Below are 25,644 nucleotides of genomic sequence, written 5' to 3' on the forward strand. Positions count from 1 at the left end.
TGTTATGGAAGAGGTTAGGATAGTCCTCCGGATATTCCATCAACCAGTTGTGCAAAGGCACTGAGAGATCATGCAATTCCCCCCCAGGAAATGCTGCAGAAGTTTTATGGCCCAATTGTTCTTTCTATGGATACTTACATCCCTCTGTTACATTTCCAGCATGATTCATAACTGGGTTAGAGCTTTAACAAGAAAGGTGACACACTATCTGCCAAATCATTATATTGTATGATTATAAAATATGATTTGTTGATCACATCATAAGGCCATAGTAAGAGCCCTTTTCCTTACTTAATAGCTTGGCAAAAGTTGTGAAGTATTTCACCACCTGTTAAGCATGTGCACATCTAAGTGAATATACACTATGCTGGTAATTTTGGTCCTACTAACGTCTTTGGGAAAATAATTGATGTTCCTTGATCATGCCACCATGAATTACCCTGCTCAGTATAGGAGAAAATACTTTACTCTCCTCCACCCCTCCTACTTCTTTCTAACTACAGTCCAGTAAACTGCAGGTATTCTGCTGGGAATCCTGGGGTTAGAAAGGATGGCAGTGACTGAAATGCAGCATGTAAGTGACCCAAAGAACATTACTGATAATGATATAAGTCGGATGTGTTTTATTTGCCTTTAGAGTCTTGGCTGCAGTGTATTTAAGTTGTTATCCATAAGTCTTGAAAACCTGAAGAAGAATAAGCACTGCAATTAATTTCTTTGATATGAGTCAGAAAGATGTAAAATTATGTTCATTTTGAGTAAACGACTAATACAATTAGACTTAACACCTTGGGTTTAAATAAAGAGCCAGGATTCCTTCCTCCCATCATTACCAACTGACTTCTGCTAAAATGTGTGTGTTGAATGTCAAATGAGGACAGGAGTCATGATTAATCTTGAAAACTTGTAGGGAAATGGCTGTGGTAGCATCTGAGAGGCTGCAAGTATTGAACCCAAGTTCAAAATATCTGGTCTTGCTACAAGAAGTTAGCACACAAGCTGCTGTTTTTTTGCAGGAAAAAAAGAACTGGTTCCTGAATATCCTTTTGGAAGAAACAGCACCAGCTCCATTTGCTTTGATCTGTTCGTGACCGCTATCCTGCACTCAGGGGAGGCATTAAGTAACACATTGGCAGTGTCATGGAGCCATAGAGTCACAGAGTTGTACAGGACAGAAACAGGCCCTTCGGCCCAGCTCAGCCATGCTGACCAAAGTGCCTACCTAAGCTCGTCCCATTTGCCTGTATTTGGCCCTTATCTCTCCCTTTCCTATCCATGTACCTGTCCAAAGGATTTTTAAACATTGTAATTGTACCCGCGTCTACCACTTCCTCTGGCAGTTCATTCCATATACCCACCACCTTCTTTGTGGAAAAACTTGCCTCTCAGATCCCTTTTAAATCTTTCCCCTCTCACCTTAAACTTGTGCCCACTAGTTTTAGACCCTGGCACTGGGAAACAGATTGTGACTATCTTTTTCTATCTACACCCCTCATGATTTTATAAACCACCATAAAGTCACCCCTCAGCCTCCTTTGCTCCAGGGAAAACAGTCCCCGCCTATCCAATATCTTCTAATAACTCAAGCCATCCAGTCCCAGCAACATCCTTGTGAATTTTTTCTGCACCCTCTCTAGCTTAATCACATCCTTCCTGTGGCATGGCGATAAGTACAGCCCACAATACTCCCAAGTGCGGTTATATGTTACTCAGATTCCAAGAGCAAACTACATTGAAGTGGCAGACTTTGCATTAAAAAGACAACCAAGCTGGACTATTAATGGGATGGTTTTCCAAAAGAAGTCGGGAAAATGGGATAAAGATCATTTGGGTGTATGGGGTTAAATTCAGCATGTGAATGAGAACAATAATGAAAAACAAATGGGACATCATGATTATCATTAAGGAACAGCTCAGTTCAAGAATTTGTAGCTGCCTATCATTTTGTTGAAGTATTAGCATTCTGTCAGTTGTTTGGTTACATTATCTGTCCAAGTGGAGATGAAAGTCCCCAGCTGACCACTCACCGAGGCTCTGCACGGAATCTCATAGGCTGCTGCAGTTAGCTAGTGATCAGATGTCTGCATTAGCAGTCATTATATTTGATTAGAGTTGACCTTTGTCCTCTAGGGTCAGCGAACAAATACCCAGTGACTGTTTTTTTCCCTCTCTCCACACTGGGTACCTGGATAATGCTTTTACCTTTTTGTTTGTCACGGTGTGGGAGGTTGTGGTTTTTGCAAAGCTTGTTTTGAAATCCCTGCAGTTATCCTGCAGAATAAAATCTTTAGTAAATGTGGAATGAGGTTCTGTGCATCTGTGAAACCATACAAGTATCCCCGGATCACTGAAAAGGTTCAGAATAAATGAACAGAATAAATTTGACTCTAATTGCAATCAGACCTAAATGTGCAAGAGCTACCCATTCTTTGTAAAATGTGAATGCAAGATCTTTTGAGTTTGGCACGGGTTATTAGTTTACTTGTTACTTTCTCTGCTGTAGGCACCACAGTTCCTTTGCAACCTTCATCCAGTTGCCTGTTTGCCATGTGTGAATGTTGTCAGGACTGTTTGAACATAGAACATTACAGCACGGTACAGGCCCTTCAGCCCACAATGTTGTTCTAACATTTTATCCTGCTCTAAGATCTATCTAACACTTCCCTCCCACATAGCCCCCCCATTTCTCTATCATTCATGTGTCTATCTAAGAGTCTCTTAAATGTCCCCAGTGTATCTGCCCCCACAACCTCTGCTGGCAGTGCGTTCCACGCACCCTCCACTCTGTGTAAAAAACTTACCCTGACATCCCCCTTACATCTTCCTCCAGTCACCTTAAAATTATGTCCCCTCATGTTAGCCTTTGTCGCCCCGGGAAAAAGTCTCTGACTGTCCACCGATCTGTGCCTCTTATCATCTTGTACACCTCTATCAAGTCACCTCTCATCCTCCTCTCTAAAGAGAAGAGCCCTAGCTCACTCAACCTATCCTCATAAGACATGCTCTCCAATCCAGGTAACATCCTGGTAAATCTCCTCTGCACCCTCCCTAAAATTTTCACATCCTTCCTATAATGAAGCGACCAGAACTGAACACAATACTCCAAGTGTGATCTAACCAGAGTTCTATAGAGCTCCAACATCACCTCACGGCTCTTGAACTCAATACCCCGACTAATGACGGCCGAGACTCCATATGCCTTCTTAACAACCTATCGACCTGCGCAGCAACCTTGAGGGATCTATGGATGTGGACCCCAAGATCCCTCTGTTCCTCCACACTGCTAAGAGCCCTGCCATTAACCTTGTATTCTGCCTTCAAATTCGATCTCCCAAAGTGTACCACTTCTCACTTATCCAGGTTGAACTCCTTCTGCCACTTCTCAGCCCAGCTCTGCATTCTATCAATCTGCAGCAACCTTCTACACTATCCACAACACCACCAACCTTAGCATCATCAGAAAACTTATTAACCCACCCTTCCACATCCTCATCCAAGTCATTTACAAAAATCACAAAGAGCTGGGGTCCCATAACAGATCCCTGCAGAACACCACTGGTCACTGAGCTCCAGGCACAATATGCTCCACCTACAACTACCCTCTGTCTTCTATGGGTGAGCCAATTCTAAATCCACACAGCCAAGTTTCCCTGGATCCCATGCCTTCCGACTTTCTGAATGAGTCTTCCATGAGGAACCTTATCAAACGCCTTACCAAAATCCATGTACATCACATCCACTGCTCTACCTTCATCAATGTGCTTTGTCATATCCTCAAAGAATTCAATCAGGCTCGCAAGGCACGACGTGCCCCTCACAAAGCCATTCTGACTGTCCCTAATCAGCCTATGCTTCTTCAAATGCCCATAAATCCTGTCTCTAAGAATCTTCTCCAGTAATTTGCCCACCACTGAAGTAAGACTCACTGGTCTGTAATTCCTGGGGTTATCCCTACTCCCTTTCTTGAAGAAAGGAACACCATTTGCCACCCTCCAATCATCTGGCACTACTCCTGTCGCCAGTGAGGACACAAAGATCAGTGCCAAAGGCACAGCAATCTCTTCCCTCCCTTCCCGTAATAACCTTGGATATATCCTATCCAGCCCCGGTGACTTATCTATCCTTTGCTGGCTATGGTCCATGGTACAAAGGGGGATGGTTGGGTTATGGGGACCATGATGCCTGAACCTCACCCAAATTCTTTCATATGTTTTCACAATTTCCACTGAGCATTAACGCTTCAGAGGTTAGGAGTTCCTCACAGCACTGAAGTCAACGTAGGGGCTTCCAAGTCTTTCCCAGATTGCATATCAGGAAAGAAGAAGATGAGTATACTAAACATGCAAACACATTAGTCATCACATTCAATTCCATCAAAGTTCTCACATGGTTAGCACTAGTGACTACTGAAGTCGGATTTCTCCAACACTGTGTGCAGTCTTGGGATCTCTTTGTAGTCTGAGCTCCACATCGCAGGCTGAGATGGACAGCGGTTGCCTAAAACCACTACATCACATTTCTGCTTTCCTGCTTGAAAATGTGAAGAGCAAGTCCTTGCTCTTACATTAGGATGTTTTGAGAAAATCTGCATTCCTGACAAGTGGTTAATCTTTTTGGCAATTAATTATTCTAAAACAAGATTCGACTTCCTTTGCTTGTGTTGAAGAGGTACAGCCTGTCTCCAACAGACATCCACATGCCTCTTTGGCAAAAGGCTCAAGGTTATTCTAAGCACATTAAATTCAGTTGAAGTAATGATTTTAAATATTCATGTTGTGCTTCCAAAGTCACCATTTTATTCATTTGTCTTTTTGGAATTTTTTTTCTATTTAGTCTTTTGAAGCACTAATTGTTGTTGGCTAATTTTCTGTGGGTGGAGGGCATTCTTTAGTTTCTCACTGAGCTGTTCATTATTCCTGAGAGAGCCTGCCAGTGAGAATTGGCTTCAGGGTGTATCAAGAACTGTTTACTCAATATCCCTGGAGCCTTTTAAGCCATTGGTCCCTTGCAATGAAGGAGAGAGGCCATTTCACATATTATGTTTGAATCAGATCTTTGCTTGTGCCACCCAGATCCTGTGTCCTCCTTGTAGCCTTAAGTCCTTCATAGCTAGGAATATCTGCTGACCTCTTGCTCTAACATGTGGCTGTTAAACCACAAAAGTAACATGTTGAAGCAAGGGATTAATGGATAGCGGATGTGAAAGGAAAAAAAAGTGCATTTTTGTTCATATCAGTCAAAGTCAAGTTTATTGTCATATGCACAAGTACACGTATGCACAGGTTCAATGAAAAACTTATTTGGAGCAGCATCACAGGCACATAGCATCATGTAAGCAGCATTCACAAGAACTCAACAACAAAGACTGATAAATCAGGATTAAGTTACTTCATACTTGTAAAGTGCAGTAACATAAATATGAGTGTTATGCACAGTTTTTGCACCACTGATTGTAATTTCTTGTACACTAATCTCCTTGCTGGAAGTGTAGCATTATTTGCTCATAGCTACACCATAGTCATGGCAAGAGCTTGAAAGCATAAAAATTATGTACATCACCAAATTATAACTCAAAGTATAATGGCCCAGAAATTGGATTTCACTGACACTGCATGAAGTCCTAATGCCCATTGGGTTCCCTGCAAAGTTATGACATTGGACAAAAAGACTGCTGAAATGATGTTAGACCATGTTTCCCACTCCCCAGAAGAGGAAGACAGAACAAGAGAAGTGGCAGGAGTAGAAGGAGGTGTTAGAGGAAGAGGAGATAAAGGGGCATGATTACCAAGGTGGAGCATAGCAACACCTCAAAAACTGGCACTGCAAGGGATGGGCAGATTAGGATAGAGGGATGCTTATCACAAAGCGATACAGTGGACATTAGCAGGCAGCTGTTGGAAATGGTCATTGCCTGGCACTTCTGTGGTGCGAATGTTATTAGCCACTTATCAACCCATACCCATGCAGGCATGGGCAGTTTTATTTGCCGAAGAGTCACAAATGGAAATATATAGAACAATACAGCACAGGAACAGGCCCTACAGCCCACGATGACTGTGCAGACCATGATACCACTTTAAACTAATCCCATCTGCCTGCACATGGTCTATATCCCTCATTCCTCTGTCTGTTCAAGTGTCTGTCTAAATGCCTCTTAAATGTTGCTATAGTTTCTGCTTCTACCATCTCCCCTGTCAGTGCGTTCCAGGCACCTAACACCCTGTGTGCAAAAAAACTTGCCTTGCACATCTCCTTTAAACTTTCCCCCTCTCAGCTTAAACCTATGCCCTCTACTGAAGAGTGTGCAATCATTGATGAACATCTGCACTTGATGTGATGATGAAGGGAAGGTCATTGATAAAGCCATTTAAAATGTTTGGCAAAAGAACACTGTCCTGAGCAACTCCTCCAGCAATCTCCTGTGTTGGGACAACTGTCCTCCAACAAACATAACTATTATCCTTCGGGTAATTCATACCTCCAACCATTGAAGTGTTTTCCCCTTGATCTGGGCTCCTTATTGCCACACTTGATGTCAAGGGCAGTCACTCTCCCCCTCTGAAATTCAGCTCTTTGGTCCATATTTGGGTCAAGGCTATGGTGAAGTTTGAAATCAGGTGGTCCTGGCAAAATGCAGACTGGGCTTCAATGAACAGAATGTTTGGAGAATAAGTGTTGATGACAGCCTCCAGACTAATTGGGAAATAATTGGCCAGATTAGATTTGTCCCTTTTTTTGGGCAATGTACCTCATCAAGTCATACAGCACAGAAATAGGCCCTTTGACCCAACTGTTCCATGTCGACCAAGATTCCCATCTCAGCTAGTCCCATTTTGCCCACGTTTGACCCATATCCCTCTAAACCTTTCCTATCCATGTACCTGTCCATACTCCTGATGTCTTAGCAGAATCTTCCAAAACTGTGAAACATTTCATCATGTGAAAAGCAGAATAAATAAATTTAAGTTGCTAGGTTACAGTAAACTCAGAGAGTTTTCAGTACTAGGTTACACATATAAAAAAAGTTCATTTTTCTTAATTTACAAATTCAACAACATTTTCCCCTTCGTTCCATACAAAGATGAAGTCCATCCCCTGTCCTTGCTGCTGAATGATTCATCCATTTATCTTCTTTGCTGGAGAATGTTCACCCAGATTCTAACTCACTGTGGCTCTGCCTGTAATGACACACCAAACATTAACGCCATAAAGAAAGTGAGCCATTAGAAAACTCATGGAGAGAGTAGCTAATAGTTCAACTGCCAATATGTCAGGTAGAAAATAAATCAATCGCTTTAAAAATGTATTGATGTGATTAAAACAAAACAATCAATTTTTAAAAAAACTTTGCCTTTTATAATATTGACTTCAGAGTCAATTCCTTACAAAAGAAGTGGTGGAGAAAATATGCCTGACTAAGGGAAACTGCGGACTCCTGATGCAGGCAACAGCCTGGATTGGACCTTGTCCCCTGGGCTGAAGGATGAGCCACAAGGTAATCGCACAGTACTCTGACCACTCCTGTGGGACACACTAATGAAGGATAAGAGAAATACAATCTTCATACTGGCTGATTGTTAGAAAACTTTAATAATTAATTAGTGTACAGCTATTGCACCCTAGGGTCAGGAATCAAGGAGGAATCTTTGAGCAGCTTTATGTGTAACACTGAGTGGCCGTGTTCAGGATGTAAGTGGGATGAAAGTGATCTTTGTTCAGCTAATTTTACAAAGTGGTACAGAAATAGAGGGAAAAATGCCAGCTGTGATTTCAATTCCAGTGTTTGTACAAGCCAATTTCTTTTGTATTTTTATGGCAGTGATGGGAGGTTTTTCATATCTTAGAACATAAATGAAGATTGCACAGTGCTCCATAAGCCTCTTTGCTTGAAATAACTAAGGCCAGCCAATAGCTGTGAATGCATGATCATAATTTATTTACTTAGAATGAAAACAGAGAAACAATTTTAAAGATGGAGGTTAATGGTGACTGAATCATGCTGTTATTGTAGGAGCTGTTGGCATTTTGTACTGGTGTTTTGGGACCATACTCTGCAATTCAGTCTATTTTTCCACAAAAATGCCCTTGCCTATATTGTTGAAATGCCTGCTGTTACCTATAGTCAGGGTCATTGCTCTCAGTAAGTGAATACGTATAATCCTGTTTTTATCAAATGATATTATGGTATGTCTTTACCAGCTGTTACAGATAATTTTTTTGTGATTTTCTGTGAAACTTTTGGTAATGTAGGTGGAATGGAACTCTGGGATTACACAGCAAGCTCCCATAACAAGAAAATGTAGTCAAAGCTTTGGGTTAAAGTATTTTGATTTGTTATTAAGCGTGAATCTGAGACAGTCTTGGTGTCTCTGTATACATGTGCAAAGGAGAAGAGAGTGTGGGGCAGCTGGTCTAAGTGTCATTATGCTTTAGGCTATATTTATGCATGGAATAATATTCATGAATGTTTTACATAAGTTGACAAAAATTGAAAGTATGGGCTATTTTTTAATTAAATTACTGTATCTGATGTTAACAGGCTGCACCTGACGAAGAATAAATGACTTTTCTAAAGGAGATTTCCATGTTGTAAATCCTTTTATAATAGGCTCTAGAGAGGATGAGACAGTGTGTATATGCTACATGACTAATGGCAAGAGCTCCTATATTAAACACTGTGACTGCACTCCACTCAGCTGTTTATGGCTCTCACTCACTTCCTGATAACTGAATGATTATTGGCAAACAGGTTATTCAGTGAACAGGAAACAACTGCTTCTCGTTATGTTGACATGAGCAGACACAATCTGTCTCCAACAGATTTCTCCTCATGTCTCCAGCACAAAACAGTTCAGACCACAGTATGTTATCGTTAAAGAGGAATTGAACTCATAATTGTAATTGGTGGTCAGGTGAAATGTCATTTGCTCGTGCTGCAGTGTCCTGGTCTTGTTTCTGTGAAGAGCATGTCCGAGCCATACTGACTTCTTCTTCGGATGTCGAGGAAATGATTGCGGAGAGGAATTTCCTGCTGCAAGCACTTCCTTCATGAATTTGATTGTTCTGTGGACAGGAAGCATTTGCAATAACTAGGTCTTTCCCACAGTTACATCAACAGATCTAAAATAGAGGCCAATATCTTACAACTTAATATTTAAACAGTCACTTGCTGGTGTTGACTGTAGGAGCCATGGGCACTCTAGAGCCTGGAAAGGGACTGCAAACAGTCGTCAAAGTTCTTAGGTTTCTGACCATCTGAGGCCAAGCAAATAATGTACTTTTTGGCTTCTGCGCTGAAGAATTTTCATTCTGTTCTTCCGTACTTATTGGCATATTCATTGTGTTGCTATACAATCATAAAAAATAGCTTTACACATTGATACCACAGTTTTCCCTTGAGTAGCTGATGCTGTCTTTTGCAAGTAAGAACTTACAGGGTCTTACAGGGATCCTGGGACGTGTGATGTTTTTGTAGTAAATCCCCAGGAGAGTGCTACTATTTATAGAGAGATCCCAGGAGAATCAGATAATTCAGAGGGTCCTTTGGAGAGTGCCAGCACTTATAAAGGACCCATAACAACGTTGCCAGTATTTTCAAGAGCTCTTAGGATTATGTACATATTCCTAGGGGTCTCTAGGAATGTTTCAATATTGACAGGCCACCCATAGGCATAGTCACTGCTGTTCTACATGCTGCAGTAAAACAGAGCAAATAGCACTTGGCAGAGAGTGAAAACTGTTAGATTGTCAGCAACAAGTGCTAATGATATTTTCTCCGTCTGACAGTGGTATCACCTGGCAGTCCCGGACCCACCTTTAGACGGCATGAGTCTTGTGACAGTCTTGGGTCAGACCACAGTGGCCAAGAAGATGAGGAATGGTTATCACAGGTGAGGTTTCCAAAGAGGTATCTTTCTATTAACTGTTAATGAAGCAGAGCCTTGTGCTAAACATAGACTTTTATCCTTCATAAACTTGGTCTTGCTCAAATCTGTGCTGCCCATTTCTTAACAGACACCAAATCCCTTTAATCCATCAGTCCTGCATTTGTTAGCCTATTTTGGGTCTTGTTCCGGGAAAGGCTTATATTTAAAATGTTCACCTTTACATTTATTTCCTTCCAAAGCCTTGCATGCCTCTCTTTCTGTAACATCCTCCATTCCAACTCTTAGAGATCTCTAGTTTCTTCCACTAACATGATTTCTGGTGCCTCGCTCTTGGTAACTGTAAGTTAAGTTGCTTGGTCCTTAGTCTTGGAATTCCCTCTCTAAACTTCTGTACTCCTTGCTTAATTGCTTATAACCAAATTCTTATACCAGTCCTACTAGCCTTTCATGTGGTTCAGTGTGCAGTTTTCACCTTATACACCACAACATTTCACAGGTGTGCTCTCCTTCATTAAAGGTGCCACATAAGCAGGTTGTTGTTAACTTGTTTGATCATTTTCTGTAGAGGAATTGAATCCCTGGATCATTGCTTCAATTCAACATTTGTTTTTATAGTGACTTCTAGCCCAATGTTCCAATTCTAGGATCAAAAATTTGCAGTTATACATTGCAAGTTATCATTTCTTCAGGATGGCCAAAACACTATGCAACTAATGATTTTATTTTAGAATTACAAACACAGTTGTTTCAGTAATAACAAGATGTCATTAACGGAAAATGATCAATAATCACCTCGTGGAGTACCTTCCCCACAAGCACTGCAAATCACTATTACTTCTCAGGTGTACCTAGGAATGGGCGTTAACTTGCCAGCAGTGCCACATCCTATGAAAGAATTAAAAAAGTAATCTGAGCTGTTTCTGATGGGATTTTTGGTTGGAGTTGGTTCAGTGAGCCCATCATGCCTGTGCTGTTTCTGAGAAAGAGCTATCCAATTACTCCCACTCTAGCTCTATGCCCATAGTCCTGTAAGTTTTTCCCTTCGAGTTTTTATCCAATTGCCTTTTGGAAGTTAGTCCATTGAATTTGCTGTTTAGTGAGTTTGCAGGATAAACCTCTGACTGTGATGCCTTTGGCCTCCTGGGCAGCAATTGTGACACTATCACTTTGAAACATGGTTTGTCAGTGTATCACAAGCCCTCTGCTTTTACTGTTGCCTCAAACTTTAAATGAAGTTGTTTTTGATAATAACCACTTTAATTGCGTGAATGGAGTAAAATCTTTGTCTATTCAGTGTGTTGGAAAAGGACAAAGGCCATTAATTATCCTGATCACTCTGGTACTTTTTCTCATCACATTAGTCTTGTGAAACCTCTGAGTGGGAGTTCAGGATAATACATCCTCTTTCTAATGCAGTGTCATATATGCTGTAGTGAGTTTATCCCCTGGCTCCGGGGGGGAAGAAGAATAACTCACCTGCTTTTAAAAGCTACATCAGGACTGTCCCAAGGGATGGCTGTCCCAGACAGGTTTTAATACAAGAAAAGGTGATGCAAACATTACTGTGCTGTGCTGTAGAGCAGCTGTTGCTGAAATCTCCTCTTCAGCATGCAGTGCAGTTAATGCGTGCTGTCAGAATGCAAGGTAGGTACAATATGTCTGCATTCGATGGAACAGCCGGTTCAGCAGTAACAGCTGTCCATAGCCTCAGTGAAAACTGCACAAGCATCTGCTCATTTTTCAGCTCTGCAACACTGATGGTGTCAGTGCTTAATCTGTAAAGCTGCTGTGTTTTTTTCCCTGTGTATTTGGAAAAAATTAATTGCCCTGTTGTGAAAATATTGCGGGATTCCTTTTATTTCTTTTGAAAAGATGTCTAACTTTTTTCACTTCAACTAGAACAGAAGAGGTTGACTGTTGAGAGACCAGACATTATTGCAATCCACTGTGATCCAATTTGTGCTGTATTCTGTCCTGTACTTCCTCTTTTGCACCAATCAACTTCAGCAGCCAATATGCTTGTTCCTCTCACACAGTGTTGAAGACTCTAAAGCAACAAGTTTCAAGGTCTGCTTTCAAGAGATTTTTACAGATATTCCCACATCATGGTTTTTCAATAACCATATTTGTAACATGTGCTAAAGCCATAATTACAGACAGATAGATGGTCACAGGCTGGTAATCTGGTCAAGTGATTCACATATTTTATATAAAGAATGATGGATACCCGAACAGATTACAGGCAGGAGTCAAATTTAAAACATTAAATCATTTATGTATAAAGAATAACGGATGCACGAGAATGAGTTACAGACTGGAATCTAATCAAAAGTTTCATGTGGTTTATAAATACAGTAATAGACACCTGGGAATGAGTTTCAGACAGGAATCTAATTGAGGGATGGTTTAGTAATCAAGGAGTTCAGGTATCTATTCCATATAGATAAATATTGACCCAGGCAAAGATTATAGGTTGGAATCTAATTGAAGGATTCAGGTGCAAAAGGAAATAGAATAATGCAGACGCAGAAGTGATGATATATCATTAATCTAATGAGAGGGTTCAGATGCCTTCATAAACCAGGAGAACTAGATATAAGTAATTTAAAATTGTCATATCAGCCTCAGGATGTGGTTATTAGCCTTGAAAACACTCTGAAGTGTCAGTTTTTTTGCATAATGAATGTTTTTCTGCATTGTGCATTAATGGAGTTGTTTCATTCGGTTTTTGGGTCAATTACTTTTCCTAAAGCAGCTGTCACAGTGTTGTGACAAATGTGATGTGAATTCAAGCGTGGCAATCTCAATATTTGCAGATTACCTATCATAGACACTGTAAAATCTGTTGAGAGATAATTTGCTCGATTGTGTGCTGAAATTCTAGTGATGGTGTCAGTAGTGACTTTGTGCTAGGAATCTCACCTCTGTGGCAGAGGAATTTAAATCTGACTTCAGACTCTTGAATATATAATCTGAGTTTCCTATCCAGTATCGAGTCAGAGGTGAACCGTCTTCTAAATGAGAGCAAGGACCTTCTGTCCTGTTAAATACCATTTCCCTTTTTCAAAGAAGGATGAGCGCATTCCTCCATTTAAATATTTAACCCTGAATCAGTGTGGTAATTACGTTGCTGCTTGTGGGATCCTGTTAATGGTGGCTGTGTTTCCTCAAGCCCTTTAATACTTTGTTAATTAACTGTTTTCTAGCTTTACTTTTCCATTATTGCGGCATAGCAATCCTAGATTATATTTGTTAAATCTAGAGTGCCAATGTTTATGTTTTCTCATTAGCTCCATTGTACTGGCTTATGCTGACATCATAACCCAGAATCCAAAATCCACCAGAGCTGAAATATAAAAGACATGAGTCCCTCCCCTCAGCACTGTAATTCTGGTTACCGTCTGGCTTTGCTTAGAGTGTTAAAGGAAACTTGGAAGAGATTAGCCTACCAGCAAGAATGTAGTCAAGGAATGAAGTTAACATTAACATTAACCATAGGCAGCCATGCCTTCAACAACCTAGGTACTAAGCTCTGGAATTCCAACTCTAAAACTCTTTCTGCCTATTTCTCTTATTTTGCACACTGATTAAAATCTATATCTTTGACCAACCTTCTGATCACCAGTCATGCTGTGTCTCAGTTTCACATTTTATTTGCTAACTCTCTTGTAAAATATCTTGGGACATTTAATTACATTCGAGGTGCCATATAAATCCAACTTGTTGTTGCACAGAGAAAGCCTTGGTGTGGGTTCATTATGTCATCCTCTGTAAATAAGGTGCCATCTCATGTCTGACAGCATTTTGGGTACAACAAAGAAATAATGGATTAAACTTTCCCTGGGAAATCAGGAGCAGGAATCATATTCCTAAACTAGCACCTGACTGATCTACCTTCCATTCAAATCACTTCTGTTGTGGAAAGGATATTGGCCAGACCAGATTTCCTCTCTGTGTTTCACTTGTGCAGTGCTTAATGTCCAGGTGATGAAGTTGTAAATCCACATGATAAATTTTCTAGAATTGAAGTTACAGGGTCCTTTGGTGCCAGAATCAAGCAGGTTCAGAAGGCTTGCTGTTAAAAATCAGTAGGACCTTCTGCAGATTTTTGGCACACTGATAATCATCATCACACAGTCTGCAATATGTTTTATAATGAAGACATTACTGACATCCAAACTGCAACCTTTCTCTGGTGGCATGCACAGAACAAGAGGCTATTCCGATGAACACTTCAGCACACTAAAGGTAGTGGAGATCTCCAACTTCCTCCCCTCAAAAGCTGCTTTGGTTAGGGCCGATTGAAAGTTTAAAACTTGAGTTTAATAGATTTTTATGGCACATAGATATAGATTTAGAATTTACATGAATGGAGGTAATACTTAGATCAACTGTTATATAATTGAATGGTGGAATGGGCTTGAGACCTACTTCTGGCCTGCTTTCTTGCACCAGTGTGTTTTAGACCAAGTTTCTCTGCAAGGAAGGAAGAATTTGACCACCAGGTATGGTGGCATCATACATACGTTCTGTTCAATTTTCTTGTGATGGAGTAAAGAGCTTGATATGGAAGCCTTTATAATTTTGGTCAAAGGGAATCTGGAATGCATTCACAAAGTACATGTAATATAACTAATCAGAGATGCATATTATATATCTTCCTCAGCTAGGCTCACAGTTAGAAGGAACTGAACAAGTCCAGGTGCAGAGGGTAGAGGATGATTGAAGGTTAGCCAACATAGAACCGCTGACATTTTTTTATCAGAAGAGGACTTCTTAGACAGTCCCGCTGGCTCGAGGCTGACTGGCTTCCACCAGTTCCGTGAGCTCTGCGGTGACTGATGAGGCCTATGTGGTACTCGCAGACTCTATCACAGATGGGGTGGGAGGTGCCTGATGGGATGGGTTGTTGGGTAGTTTGTTCTGGATCTCCACTACCTTTTGTTTGAAGAAGTCCTTCTGTGATTAGCCTTAATTTTAAGATTTTGCTGATTGTTCTATGCTTACCACCGAAAAAAGGTTTTAGTTTAGATGTCAGTAATGTCTTCATTATAAAACATACAGATATTCCAGGTTGTGATCAAAAGCTGTAACAGTAGGAGCAGCAGGGGCCTGGGAGCAGACGGTCTTCTCCCGTGGTGAGAATCGATTTCAGTAAAGATGAATTGAAGGAAATGAGGAATAAGTCCATGGCATCGTTATGCACACTGCATTGACCTGCCACCCATGGATATTTCGGCTTCAGAAAAACATCACTTCAGGTCGACGTGAACACTCATCACTTACTGTCTGATCATAATCTTCCAATACTTAGTGTGACCGCATCTGGCTCAATATTTTAAAAATATTCACTGTGGGTGCAGTTTGGATTAAATGTTACTTTGATGTGCTATCATAACTGCGGTAGGCTGTACATGGCGGAAGTTTTAGTTTAGTAATTGTGCATTGGATAATTCCCATGAGATCTTACTCAACTCTGTTGTACAAAGGCAGGTCAGTCTGACCTGTGTTGATGGTGGAGGGGGACGAGAGGGGGTAATGAACAGAAACAGAAAAAATATTCTCAGTTAAATCCCTGGAGCCTGTGCTTCTCTGGCCATCTGGTAAAGTGTGTTGTGAATAAGATATAAGTCATGTGCTTGTTTGCTTCATTATTTAAACTTTATTTTGTGAGTGAATACAACACTTTTATGATTAACTTCCAAATTAGCAAAGTAAAACTAATTGGATAGTTCTTTCAAAGAGCCATCATTGGTGTGATGAACTGAATAGGCTTCGTCTGTCCTTTATGATTTTGTGAGGTGTGTCGAGTTAAATTTTGGAAAGCACCTTTCACTATCAAAACAATGTTCCTAATCTCTGAAATACTTCTGTTGACACGGAAACATAGAAAATAGTAGTACTTGGTCTGTGAGCCTGCTCTATCATTCAATATAAACATAGCTGACCATCCAAATTCAGTACCCCGTTCCAGCTTGCTCCCCATGACCTTTGATCTCTTTAGCCGCAAGAACTATATCCAACTTCTTGAATATATTTAATAATTTGACTTGCACTGCTTTCTGTGATACAGAATTCCACAGGTCCACCACCCTCTGAGAGAAGATTCTCCTCGTCTCAGTCCTTCATGGCTTATCCATTATCCTTGGATAGTGAGCCCTGACTCTGCAGTTCCCTGTCAATGGGAATATCCTCCCAGCCTCTAACCTCTCCAGTCATAGTCATACAGCACAGAAACGGGTCCTTCAGCCATCATGTCTATGCCAACCTTGTTGCTCATCCCATTTGCCCATATTAGGACCATACCCTCATGTGCATTGCCTATTTAAGTGTCTGCCTACATACCTCTTAAATGTAGTAATTGTATCTGATTCCACCACCTCCTCTGGCAGCAGGTTTGAGATATCAACCACTCTTTGTAAAAAAAAATTACCCTCAGATTCCCTTTAAAATTCCTTAAACCTATGCCATCTTGTTTTTTGATACTGCAACCATTTGAAAAAGATCTTGACTATCTACCTATCTATGTCTCTCATAATCTCATATACCACTATCAGGTCACCCAGCCTCCTCCACTCCAGGGCAAACAGTCTCTCTCCATAACTAAAGTTCCTAATCCAGGCAACATCCTGGTGAATCGCCTCTGCACTCTGCCGAGCGCAACCACATCCTTCCTATAATTTAGCAACCAGAACTGCACAAAATGGTCCTGTTAGAATTTTGTAAGTTTCTATGAGACCACCTCTCATTCTTCCAAACTCCAGCAAATATAGATCTAATTGACCCAATCCTTCTTCATGTTATTCTTGCCATCCCAGGAATTAGCCCAGTGAACTGTCACTGTATTCCTTCCATAGCAAGAACATCCTTGCGTAGATAGGGAGATCAAAACTGCACATAATAAGGCGCTGTACAATTGTTGCAAGACATCCCTACTCTGCATTGATGCTGCTTCCTCGATAATGTTGTCACTTTCACATGGTCTGCCTGTCTCTAAATATGCTATGCAGATGCTCCACAATGAATCCATCCACAATCCAGCTGTCCAGCTTGTCAGCTCCAAGCTGCAGCTGGACACACATGATCCCTGATTTCCGACATAGTACAGGAGGAGCATGGCATGGGGCTGAACTTTCCTGCCGTTAATAACCCTTGGATTAAATTACTCCCTCTGGAATACTAATTTTTCTAGGGACCTTATTCCACCCCAGGTACTACCTACCACAGTCTAAAGTCCCTACCATTACTTTTATTTGAGAGAATTAAATAGATAAAACAAAGCAGAAGTACCCATCTGCTTCTCTTGCAACATATCACTTTTTGAATTGTGGTTTTAGTTGTGGATCCCCCTCATTGTCCCTGTGGGAGTGTGTGAGGGTGTGCCTTGCTCTTTTGAAGCTCTCACTGTCAGAGTTCTTGAATGATTCCATTTTCCACTCAAACTATTCTTGTTCTGTTTTCACCAAATATTTTCAATATATTTTGTATTGCTTGCGTGAAAAGAATAATGTCAGCATGCATTTTGCAATTCAGATTGAATGAAGGGTAGCTTTGATTTGGTTTGTATGTGCTTGAGTACCCAGTTATCTCATTTTATCTAAATGAGCCTTGCCAGGCTGTGTTGGATGCACAGTGTAGATTGCCATGGTAAAAGGATAGCATGCAATCAGCACTACACTACCCATTGCCCCATTTGCCTTATTTCTAAGGAGGCAATTAGTATCACTAAGAGTATGTAGTAAAGCAGAAAAAGCAAAGGCCTCTTTACTCGTCAGCCCAAATGCTCACACAGCTTTCATTTCATCTGCATACTCTGGACTCATCTTAACCCTTTTAATCTTTGCAGCAAAGATTTTGAAAATCCTAGTCTAACAGCAACTCACAAGGACTTTGGAAAACATTTTTGGAATGTATTTAAGTCTAAATCCAGACTTGAATATGTAGACAAAAAGCCACTGCCGGGGTGAAGAGGTGTTGCATTTTCAGATCTTTCCAGCCTTAAGATGAAGCATGAAAGATAGGCCCTGTGTCACTGTTCCATGGCACTACTTGAAGTACAAGGCATCCGTGTCAGTAATGCATCCTCCATCATCAAAAACAAATTGGTAAATTCGCTTTAGAATTCCCTTCCTAAACCTTCATCCTCTCCTCTTTTTACTCCCTTGAGTTGTTCTTTAAAATCTACTTCATTTCCTACCTCTTATTTGTTGCAATGTCAAATTTATTCTGAAAATGACTGTGAAGTGCGCCTTGTAACATTTTAGTTTGTTAAAGACAGGTTGTTGTCTGTTTGAATGATGTGCATGTGATTTTGCTGTACACAAAATGGCTGCAAGATTTACTTAACTGGAACAGTGATAGCACTTCACTTCATATGGAATAATGTGTGATAAGGTGCCATATTAATGAATGCAAGCCTTTGGGGATCCTTTTAAATTTTCTGCTAATATAGGGTGGTAAATCTTTGGAATGCACTGCCCTGGAGAATGGCAGTGGCTCAGTAATTGAGTTGATTCAAAATGGAAATTCATAGTATCTAGATATTAATCAAAGGATATGGGGCTAGGATAGGGAAATGGTGTTGAAATAACCATCATCTTGTGGGAGTAGCGAGCAAGCTCGAGGTGATGACTGACTCCCTTCTGTTACTGCTGCTATTTCCTATGACGGTATTTACATACAGAGGATTTTCTGGTGGTCTGTGTTTAATGCAGTATCCACAGATATACAGTGTTCATAAATGTTCCCATGGCTTTCTTGACTTTTCAACATGACATGTTTATTTTCAGGTGGAGATTGTGACACATACAGGACCCCACAGGCGTTTGTGGATGGGCCCACAATTTCAATTTAAGACAATCCATCCTTCAGGACAAACAACAGTGATTTCTTCCAGTTCCTCAGTACTTCAGTCACATGGGCCTTGTGACACACCACAGCCACTAATGGACTTTGATACTGATGATTTAGAACTCAATAGTCTGAGGTAAGGAAATAAACAAAATTTGTGAACATTAGTGATGCTGCAGAGCTTTGTTCGGAATGGAAGATCTGGTCCCGACACCATGTGTTTGAATAGCCTACAACTTGGGATAAGGAAATGAAGTTGCTATCAGCATGACAAGCCTCTTTTCAATAATTCATGAGTTTGGATGGGGCTCTAAATTTGACATGGTGGGCACCCAGTCAAGAAGGCCTGGCCACTTTAGACTTAATACTGTTTAACCTTTGTTGGAATCACTCTTGTTTTTTTGGCATTATAGACCTTTTTTGGTCTCTTCCAACTTCTGCCTTTTGTTAAGTCTTCATTTTGCCAAGGTGCATGTCCCAGGCATTTTGGGAAATTGCTGGCATAAGATAGGTTGAAACTAAGTACTTGATTGTTTCCACACCACTGCATGGGTTGTTGGAAGATGAACAATTCCTCAGGACACATCTTCTGGTGTAAAGTGATCTGGAGTTTTATTCAGACTGCTCTCTGGGCAAAGACCAATTTTTTTGGATCATTAGATGAGTTCTGTTTTCTGCATTTCCATTTCACAAGTGAGGCAGTATCTACTGTATTAACTGCCCCAGGTTCAGCAATTGGGATGTCCACCTCTAGCTCCTAAATGGTAATAGAATTAAATCCTTACACTAGCTGCACATTACTGCATAAATTAACCCATATTTGCACAGAGCTTTACGAATGTAAAGGAAATCAACTAATGAGAGTGAAGGGTATTTTCTGACTATCAAGATTTCAGGATTCTATCAACAGAATACAAGTTCCAGAAGCCAATACCAATATCGGCATTTGCAAGAAGGGATTCAAATCCATAAGTGTGCAGCTACCCAATATGTTGTTTTTCCACAGACAATATTGTGATAATTACTAAATAATCTGTTTTAATTATGTTTGTTTTAGGATAAATATTGGCCTCAGGATAATAAGTAAAACTTTCTTACTTTAAATAGAGCTTGAGATTTTCTCCATTCACCTGAGAGATCAATTTAACATCTAATCTAAACTACTTCAGTTGTGCAGCCCTCTCTCACTGTGCATGGGGTGTCAGCTTTGATTATGAGCCTAAGTCAATGGGATAAATTCACAAACCTTAAGCAGTGAAAATGTAACCAAAGGAGCTGAGGTTGTCTGACTGGGAAGATTCTCTCCAAAGTGCTGTGAAGTATCTCCCCATGTGGTAGTCTGAGGCACCTATTTGCAACTCGTCTGTGGAGGGTTGTCATTGTTATATTTCTGACAGACAAACTGAGCAGCAGAATGTTGAATTTGACCAAGTTGTAGAACATCTTCATGGATAAGATTAGTTGTAATTTTAGTCATTATATTGAAAGCTCTATTTGTAAATAACCGGCCAGTTACTTTCACCATTTGGGTGTGTAACACTTTACTTCTCTATGTTACGGTGGCAGAATCCAGCCCGTCCGCTCAGAACCTGTGAGCATGCCTGGATCATCAAGGGTAATTGCTGATCGGAGAACTCTTTCAACAGTGATTGATGCTGGATCAGGTAGGGAACCAAAATGCATTTTGTGAAGAGAGAGGAGGAGATGTAATACTTTTAACTGCTAGACTTTGTTCATTGAAAGCTTGTGATGCTCCAGTTAAGATTGTTGGGTTATTGGCAAATTCCTTTGATATTTTTGCTGTGTTGAAAACCATTTCAAGAAATAGTAATAATGTGTTTAAAATTGATACTCTTGTAAATGTCTTTTGTCTGATGGTAGACTGGCACTGGCTGTGCACAGTGTCAATGGGTGATCATTGAATGGCTGATAGTGACTAGATTATGCATTTAATGATTTTCATTGTGAGAGTGAGCCGCTTATGTTACATTAAATCTTTTTTATTCATTTATGGGAGGTGGGTGTTTTTGGCAAGGCAAGTATCCATTTGCAATAGCAAAGTAATTTCTTAACAACTTGATAGGAGAAAACTGACACCTTTGTTTGGTCTGTCTGCCTAAACACATTGCACAGGACTTCTGCTTCCTGATGCCCACATTAAATATCTGGTAGTTTGGAACTCTTGTGTTCTGCTCCAGCAGATCTGGAGCACCAGTGGTAAATCAGACAATTAAATCAACTCACAATTAAAATGTCCTCATTTTGATTGTAAGTAGCAAGCAAGATACTCTCCACTTTCATGTAAGTTGACACCATATTATGAAACAGTGTTATGTTTTCTTCCACCTTCAAGCCATTTCACTTGTACTTGTCAACATAGAATTACTGTGGGTGCCATGATGTTCTGAATGATTGATCAAAAGTTCCTCTTTACAGTATTTCCCGCAAAAACATGTGTGTTTACTTTTTAATGTACCTTTATGAATGAATAGATTAAGCATGTGGAACTCCCTGAACTTCCACGAGAAAATTCAAGTTCAAATCATGTGACTCACACTGTTGTTTCCTCTCAAGGGTATATTTTATGTCTGTAAGACAGGAGAGAAACACTTGCTACAGAAATTGAAGCTGTGAGTTTATCAAGGATCGTTGCTGATGTATTCAGAAGGCATCTGCAGGATTGCCTGTCTTGCTGTGCTTCACAAGCAGTGACAACAGAAAAGGTTTCACTAGTGACATTTCCACATTCTGCTATATTGGACATATCTGGTAATATTTCTAAACATGTGTTCATTATTCACCTCCGAATAAAGGGTTAATTATAATTTGTCTCCAGGTGGAAATTCCATGGGATCTGCTTGTACACCCAATTGAATATGCTCTCTGTTGACTTAAATGTAAAATAGAATCAGGTAGGGCACAAAACCAGCATTGCACCCAAGCTTGTTAGTTCTCAACAAGCTGGTCAAGCTAAAATTGACTTTGAATTGTAAAGGATGCATCACGTAGTCTGCATGTGGCAAGTACATTTTTGGAAAAACTTCTTTTTACATTGATTTTAATCTCACAGTGTGATGTAATCCAGATACACAACTCAAATGGCATAAATAAAGGTTGTGAGTCAGTTTCTAAAAACCTTACACTGCTTGTGGTTGCTCAGTGTTTTTCAGTGAACCACCAGTTCCTGTTATGTATGATATTTTCTAACAATCTAGCTTGCTGTGCAAGCCCAGTGACACAGTCCAAGTCCATATTGACTTGAGCTATTTGGATTTGGTGCCACCCAGTTAACAGCAATGAGCAGTGAGTTAATAGTGTAGTACTGTAGTTTAACATGTAATTTCTAAGGCACTTTCCAATTTAACTTTTAACATTGAGGTTTGCTTTGGTCTTCCGCCCAAACCCACTTCTGCCAATTTTCTCAAACATTTATATTCAATCATCTTTCATTATCTTTAATGACCATTTAAAAAAAACAAAACAAATAGTGCCAAAGGACTAAAGGCAGCATTTTTACTGCAGCTACCAGTCTACAGGATTGATTTTCATCATTTATATTTTCTGGCTGCAATTTGGTATCCTATGGCCAAGAGAGAGGCCCATATATGCATATTTAGATACATGCATGGAACTCATCTCCTAGCCAGTAAATTATAAACCCATTGAAAGAATGGGTTATAATATCCATAAGACCAAAGCAACAGAAAAAAAAGACTACTAAACTATGCTTAAGGAAGTAGCCAGAGGCCATAGTAGGTCGGAAATCTTTTCAAAGCTTTTTGATACAGCACTGGTACGGTATTTCTTGCGTTATAAAACCTGTGGAGTGGGGTAACTTGTTTGGGAATCTCCCCGGAGCTGACTTTGGAGCTGTATTGTTGCATCATTCCACAGTAGTGACTGTTCTGTATTGATGCGCAAGTGGCTGTGTGATAATGCACAGCAATAAAAAGTTTCAGGACTTCATGAGGAGTGTTATTGACATTATTGAGAAACCGCTATGAATAACCAAGTAAGAGGTGATTATCTGTGGAATATGAGCAAATTCAGTTCACTCACACCATCAGTTCCATTTGTCCAATGCTGGCAACAACACAAAATGTTTAAGTAACTATATACAATATTCAGAATAAAAATAGATCAAAGTGGACAGATTGTAAAAAGTAGTGTGCTCAGTATTACCTAGTCTACATTTTAACACATATACTAACTCATTTATATTCATAACTTGGCCCATCTCTATTTCTATAGGCTTTCTAGTGATTAATTTTACACTATGTGGTTGCATCTGATATAGTTTTTAAACCATTTCAGAAAAACATTCCACTGTAGTTGTTATTCATGGTTAATAAATGTGCTGTAAGCATCCAAGAAACATTTTATGCTTGGATCAGGATTCCTATAAAATGCAAATAAACATAAGCAATTTGTAAATCTTTGTAACATGGCCCATTGAAATATCCATTCAGCCACTGCTCCTGAACCTAAACAGAAAACACTGAACAAACTCCATTTTACACAAAAGCAATTAGATTGCTAAATTACACTGTGATCTCTTGGGAAAACTTGGCAGAAGACTGAGATGTACTTACTATGTTGAGAATTTTTTTAAAAGTAGTTAATTGTAAGATGTTTTAAATATTTGGATGTGAATTCTGTACAGCGGGAAACAATAAAAATATGGGATTTCATGCTCAGATCAGAGTTGCGTACCTTTGGAGCTGTGTAGATATTGATTTTGGACTGGAGCATTACTTTTAGAATTCAGAATGGCTTCTGGTTGTGATGTTGATGATATATTACCTAGAAGCTAGAAAGAATGTGTAAGTATTGGTGTTGCTGCGTCTAAATGTGTTTAAAATAACTAGCTTCTGTAATTCTATATGGGCAACAAATTGGGGGTAGTGTTGCATTCCAAACACAGATCATGCCGTCTGTAAATAGAGTAGTAATTTATTCTTCATCCCTTAATTAGTACCATGATTTTATGAAATCATGTAAATAATGTGTGATCTTCAAAAATAAAACCTTTAAGGAAAAAAATCTAAGAGGAGAAGTGGTCTGTGTGTAGCAGACAGGAGAAATTAAAGATAGTATTAAATCAAAGGAAGTGGCTTGTAAAGTTGCTAGAAATAGCAGTATGCCTATGGATTGGAAACATATTAGAACTCAGCAAAGGAGGACAAGAAATTGATGAAGAAAAGGAAGGTAGAATACAAGAGTAAAATGGCGAGAAACATAAAATGGACTGTAAGAACTTTGATTGGTTTGTGAAAAGGAAATGAATAGCAAGGGCAAATGTGGCTGCTTACAGAGACAGGATAATTTATAATAAGAATAAGGAAATCGCAAAGAACTTAGACAAAAACTTTGTTGCTATCTTCATGGAAGAAGACCCAAACAAACCTGCCAGTAATACTAGAAAACCAAGGGTCTGGCAAGAATGAGGAACTGAAGGAAATAAGTGTTAAGAAGTTGGTGAGTCTGAAGGCCAATAATTCCCAAGGACCTGATCATTATTTGCCAAAGTTTTTTAAAGAGGTGGTTATAGAGATGTTGGATGCTTTGTTTATTATCTTTCAACATTCCATAGATTCTGAATGGTTCCTGCAGATTAGAGGATAGCAAATGTGACACCACTATTGAAGAAAGGAGGGAGAGACAAGGCAGGGAATGACCAACCTGTTAGCCTAACATCAGTGGTAGAGAAAATGTGGAATATATTTTATGTGAGCATTGTCATCTTGGATGAGTGAATGAGAAATTATTTGACTAATCTATTAGAGTCTTTGAGGATGTGACATGTAAAAATAGAAAAGAAGGAACCAGTGATTACATTTTCAGAAGGCCTTCGATGAGGTCCCTCACAGGAGATTGTCACATGTACCAAGGTACAGTGAAAAACGTTGTTTTGCATGCCATCCATACAGAACATTTTGTCATATCAGTTCATTCAAGTGGTACAAGATAAGATGTCTTTATTAGTCACATGTACATCGAAATACACAGTGAAATGCATCTTTTTGCATAGTGTGTTCTGGGGGCAGCCCGCAAGTGTTCCCATGCTTCTGGCGCCAACATAGCATGCCCACAACTTCCTAACCTGTACACCTTTGGAATGTGGGAGGAAACCGGAGCATCCGGAGGAAACCCACGTGGGCACGGGAAGAACGTACAAACTCCTTTCAGACAGTGGCCAGAATTGAACCCAGGTTGCTGGCACTGTAATAATGTTGCACTAACCGCTACACTATCGTGCCTGCCCTATAACAATAACAGAATGGAGAATAAAATATTAGTTACAGAGAAAGTGCAGTGCAGGCAGACAATAAGGTGCAAGGCCATAACAAGGTAGATTGTGAGGTCAGGAGTCCATCTTATCATATTAGGAGACCATTCAATAGTCTTATAACAGCGGGTTCGAAGCTGTCCTTGAGCCCAGTGATACGTGCTGTCAGGCTTTTGTATCTTCTGCCCAATGGAAGGGAGGAGAAGAGAGAATGTCCGGGGTGGGTGGGGTCTTTGATTATGTTGGCTACATTACTGAGACAGCGAGAAGGTTAAACACAGTCTATGGAGGGGAGGCTGGTTTTCATGATGTGCTGAGCTGTGTCCACAATTCTCTGCAGTTTCTGGTGGTCTCGGGTAGAGCAGTTGCCAAACCAAGCCGTGATACATCCATATAGGATGCTTTCTGTGGTGCATCTATAAAATTTGGTGAGGATCAAAGGGGACATGCCAAATTTCTTTAGCTTCCTGAGAAAGTAGAGGCGCTGGTGCGCTTTCTTGGCCATGGCGTCTATGTGGTTGGACCAGGACAAATTATTGATGATGTTTACCCCTAGAAATTTGAAGCTCTCAACCCTCTCGACCTCAGAGCCATTGAGGTAAACAGGAATGTGTAGAC

General features: G+C 40.1%; 1 protein-coding gene across 3 annotated transcripts in view; it reads left to right on the forward strand.

Annotated features, from left to right (window-relative positions):
- Positions 1–25,644, forward strand: part of bcas3 (BCAS3 microtubule associated cell migration factor) — a 760,056-nt gene that overhangs the window by 410,280 nt on the left and 324,132 nt on the right. For all 3 annotated transcript variants that reach the window (XR_007957928.1, XM_052035317.1, XM_052035318.1), the window contains 3 exons: positions 9,787–9,890; positions 18,677–18,873; positions 20,304–20,401. Coding sequence is in view for 2 of the 3 variants with exons in the window: in XM_052035317.1 (XP_051891277.1) it covers positions 9,787–9,890; positions 18,677–18,873; positions 20,304–20,401 (399 nt within the window). In the remaining variant the exon portion in view is untranslated. The remainder of the gene's footprint in view (positions 1–9,786; positions 9,891–18,676; positions 18,874–20,303; positions 20,402–25,644) is intronic.

Source organism: Pristis pectinata, chromosome 21 (assembly GCF_009764475.1).
Source record: "Pristis pectinata isolate sPriPec2 chromosome 21, sPriPec2.1.pri, whole genome shotgun sequence".
Taxonomy (NCBI): domain Eukaryota; kingdom Metazoa; phylum Chordata; class Chondrichthyes; order Rhinopristiformes; family Pristidae; genus Pristis; species Pristis pectinata.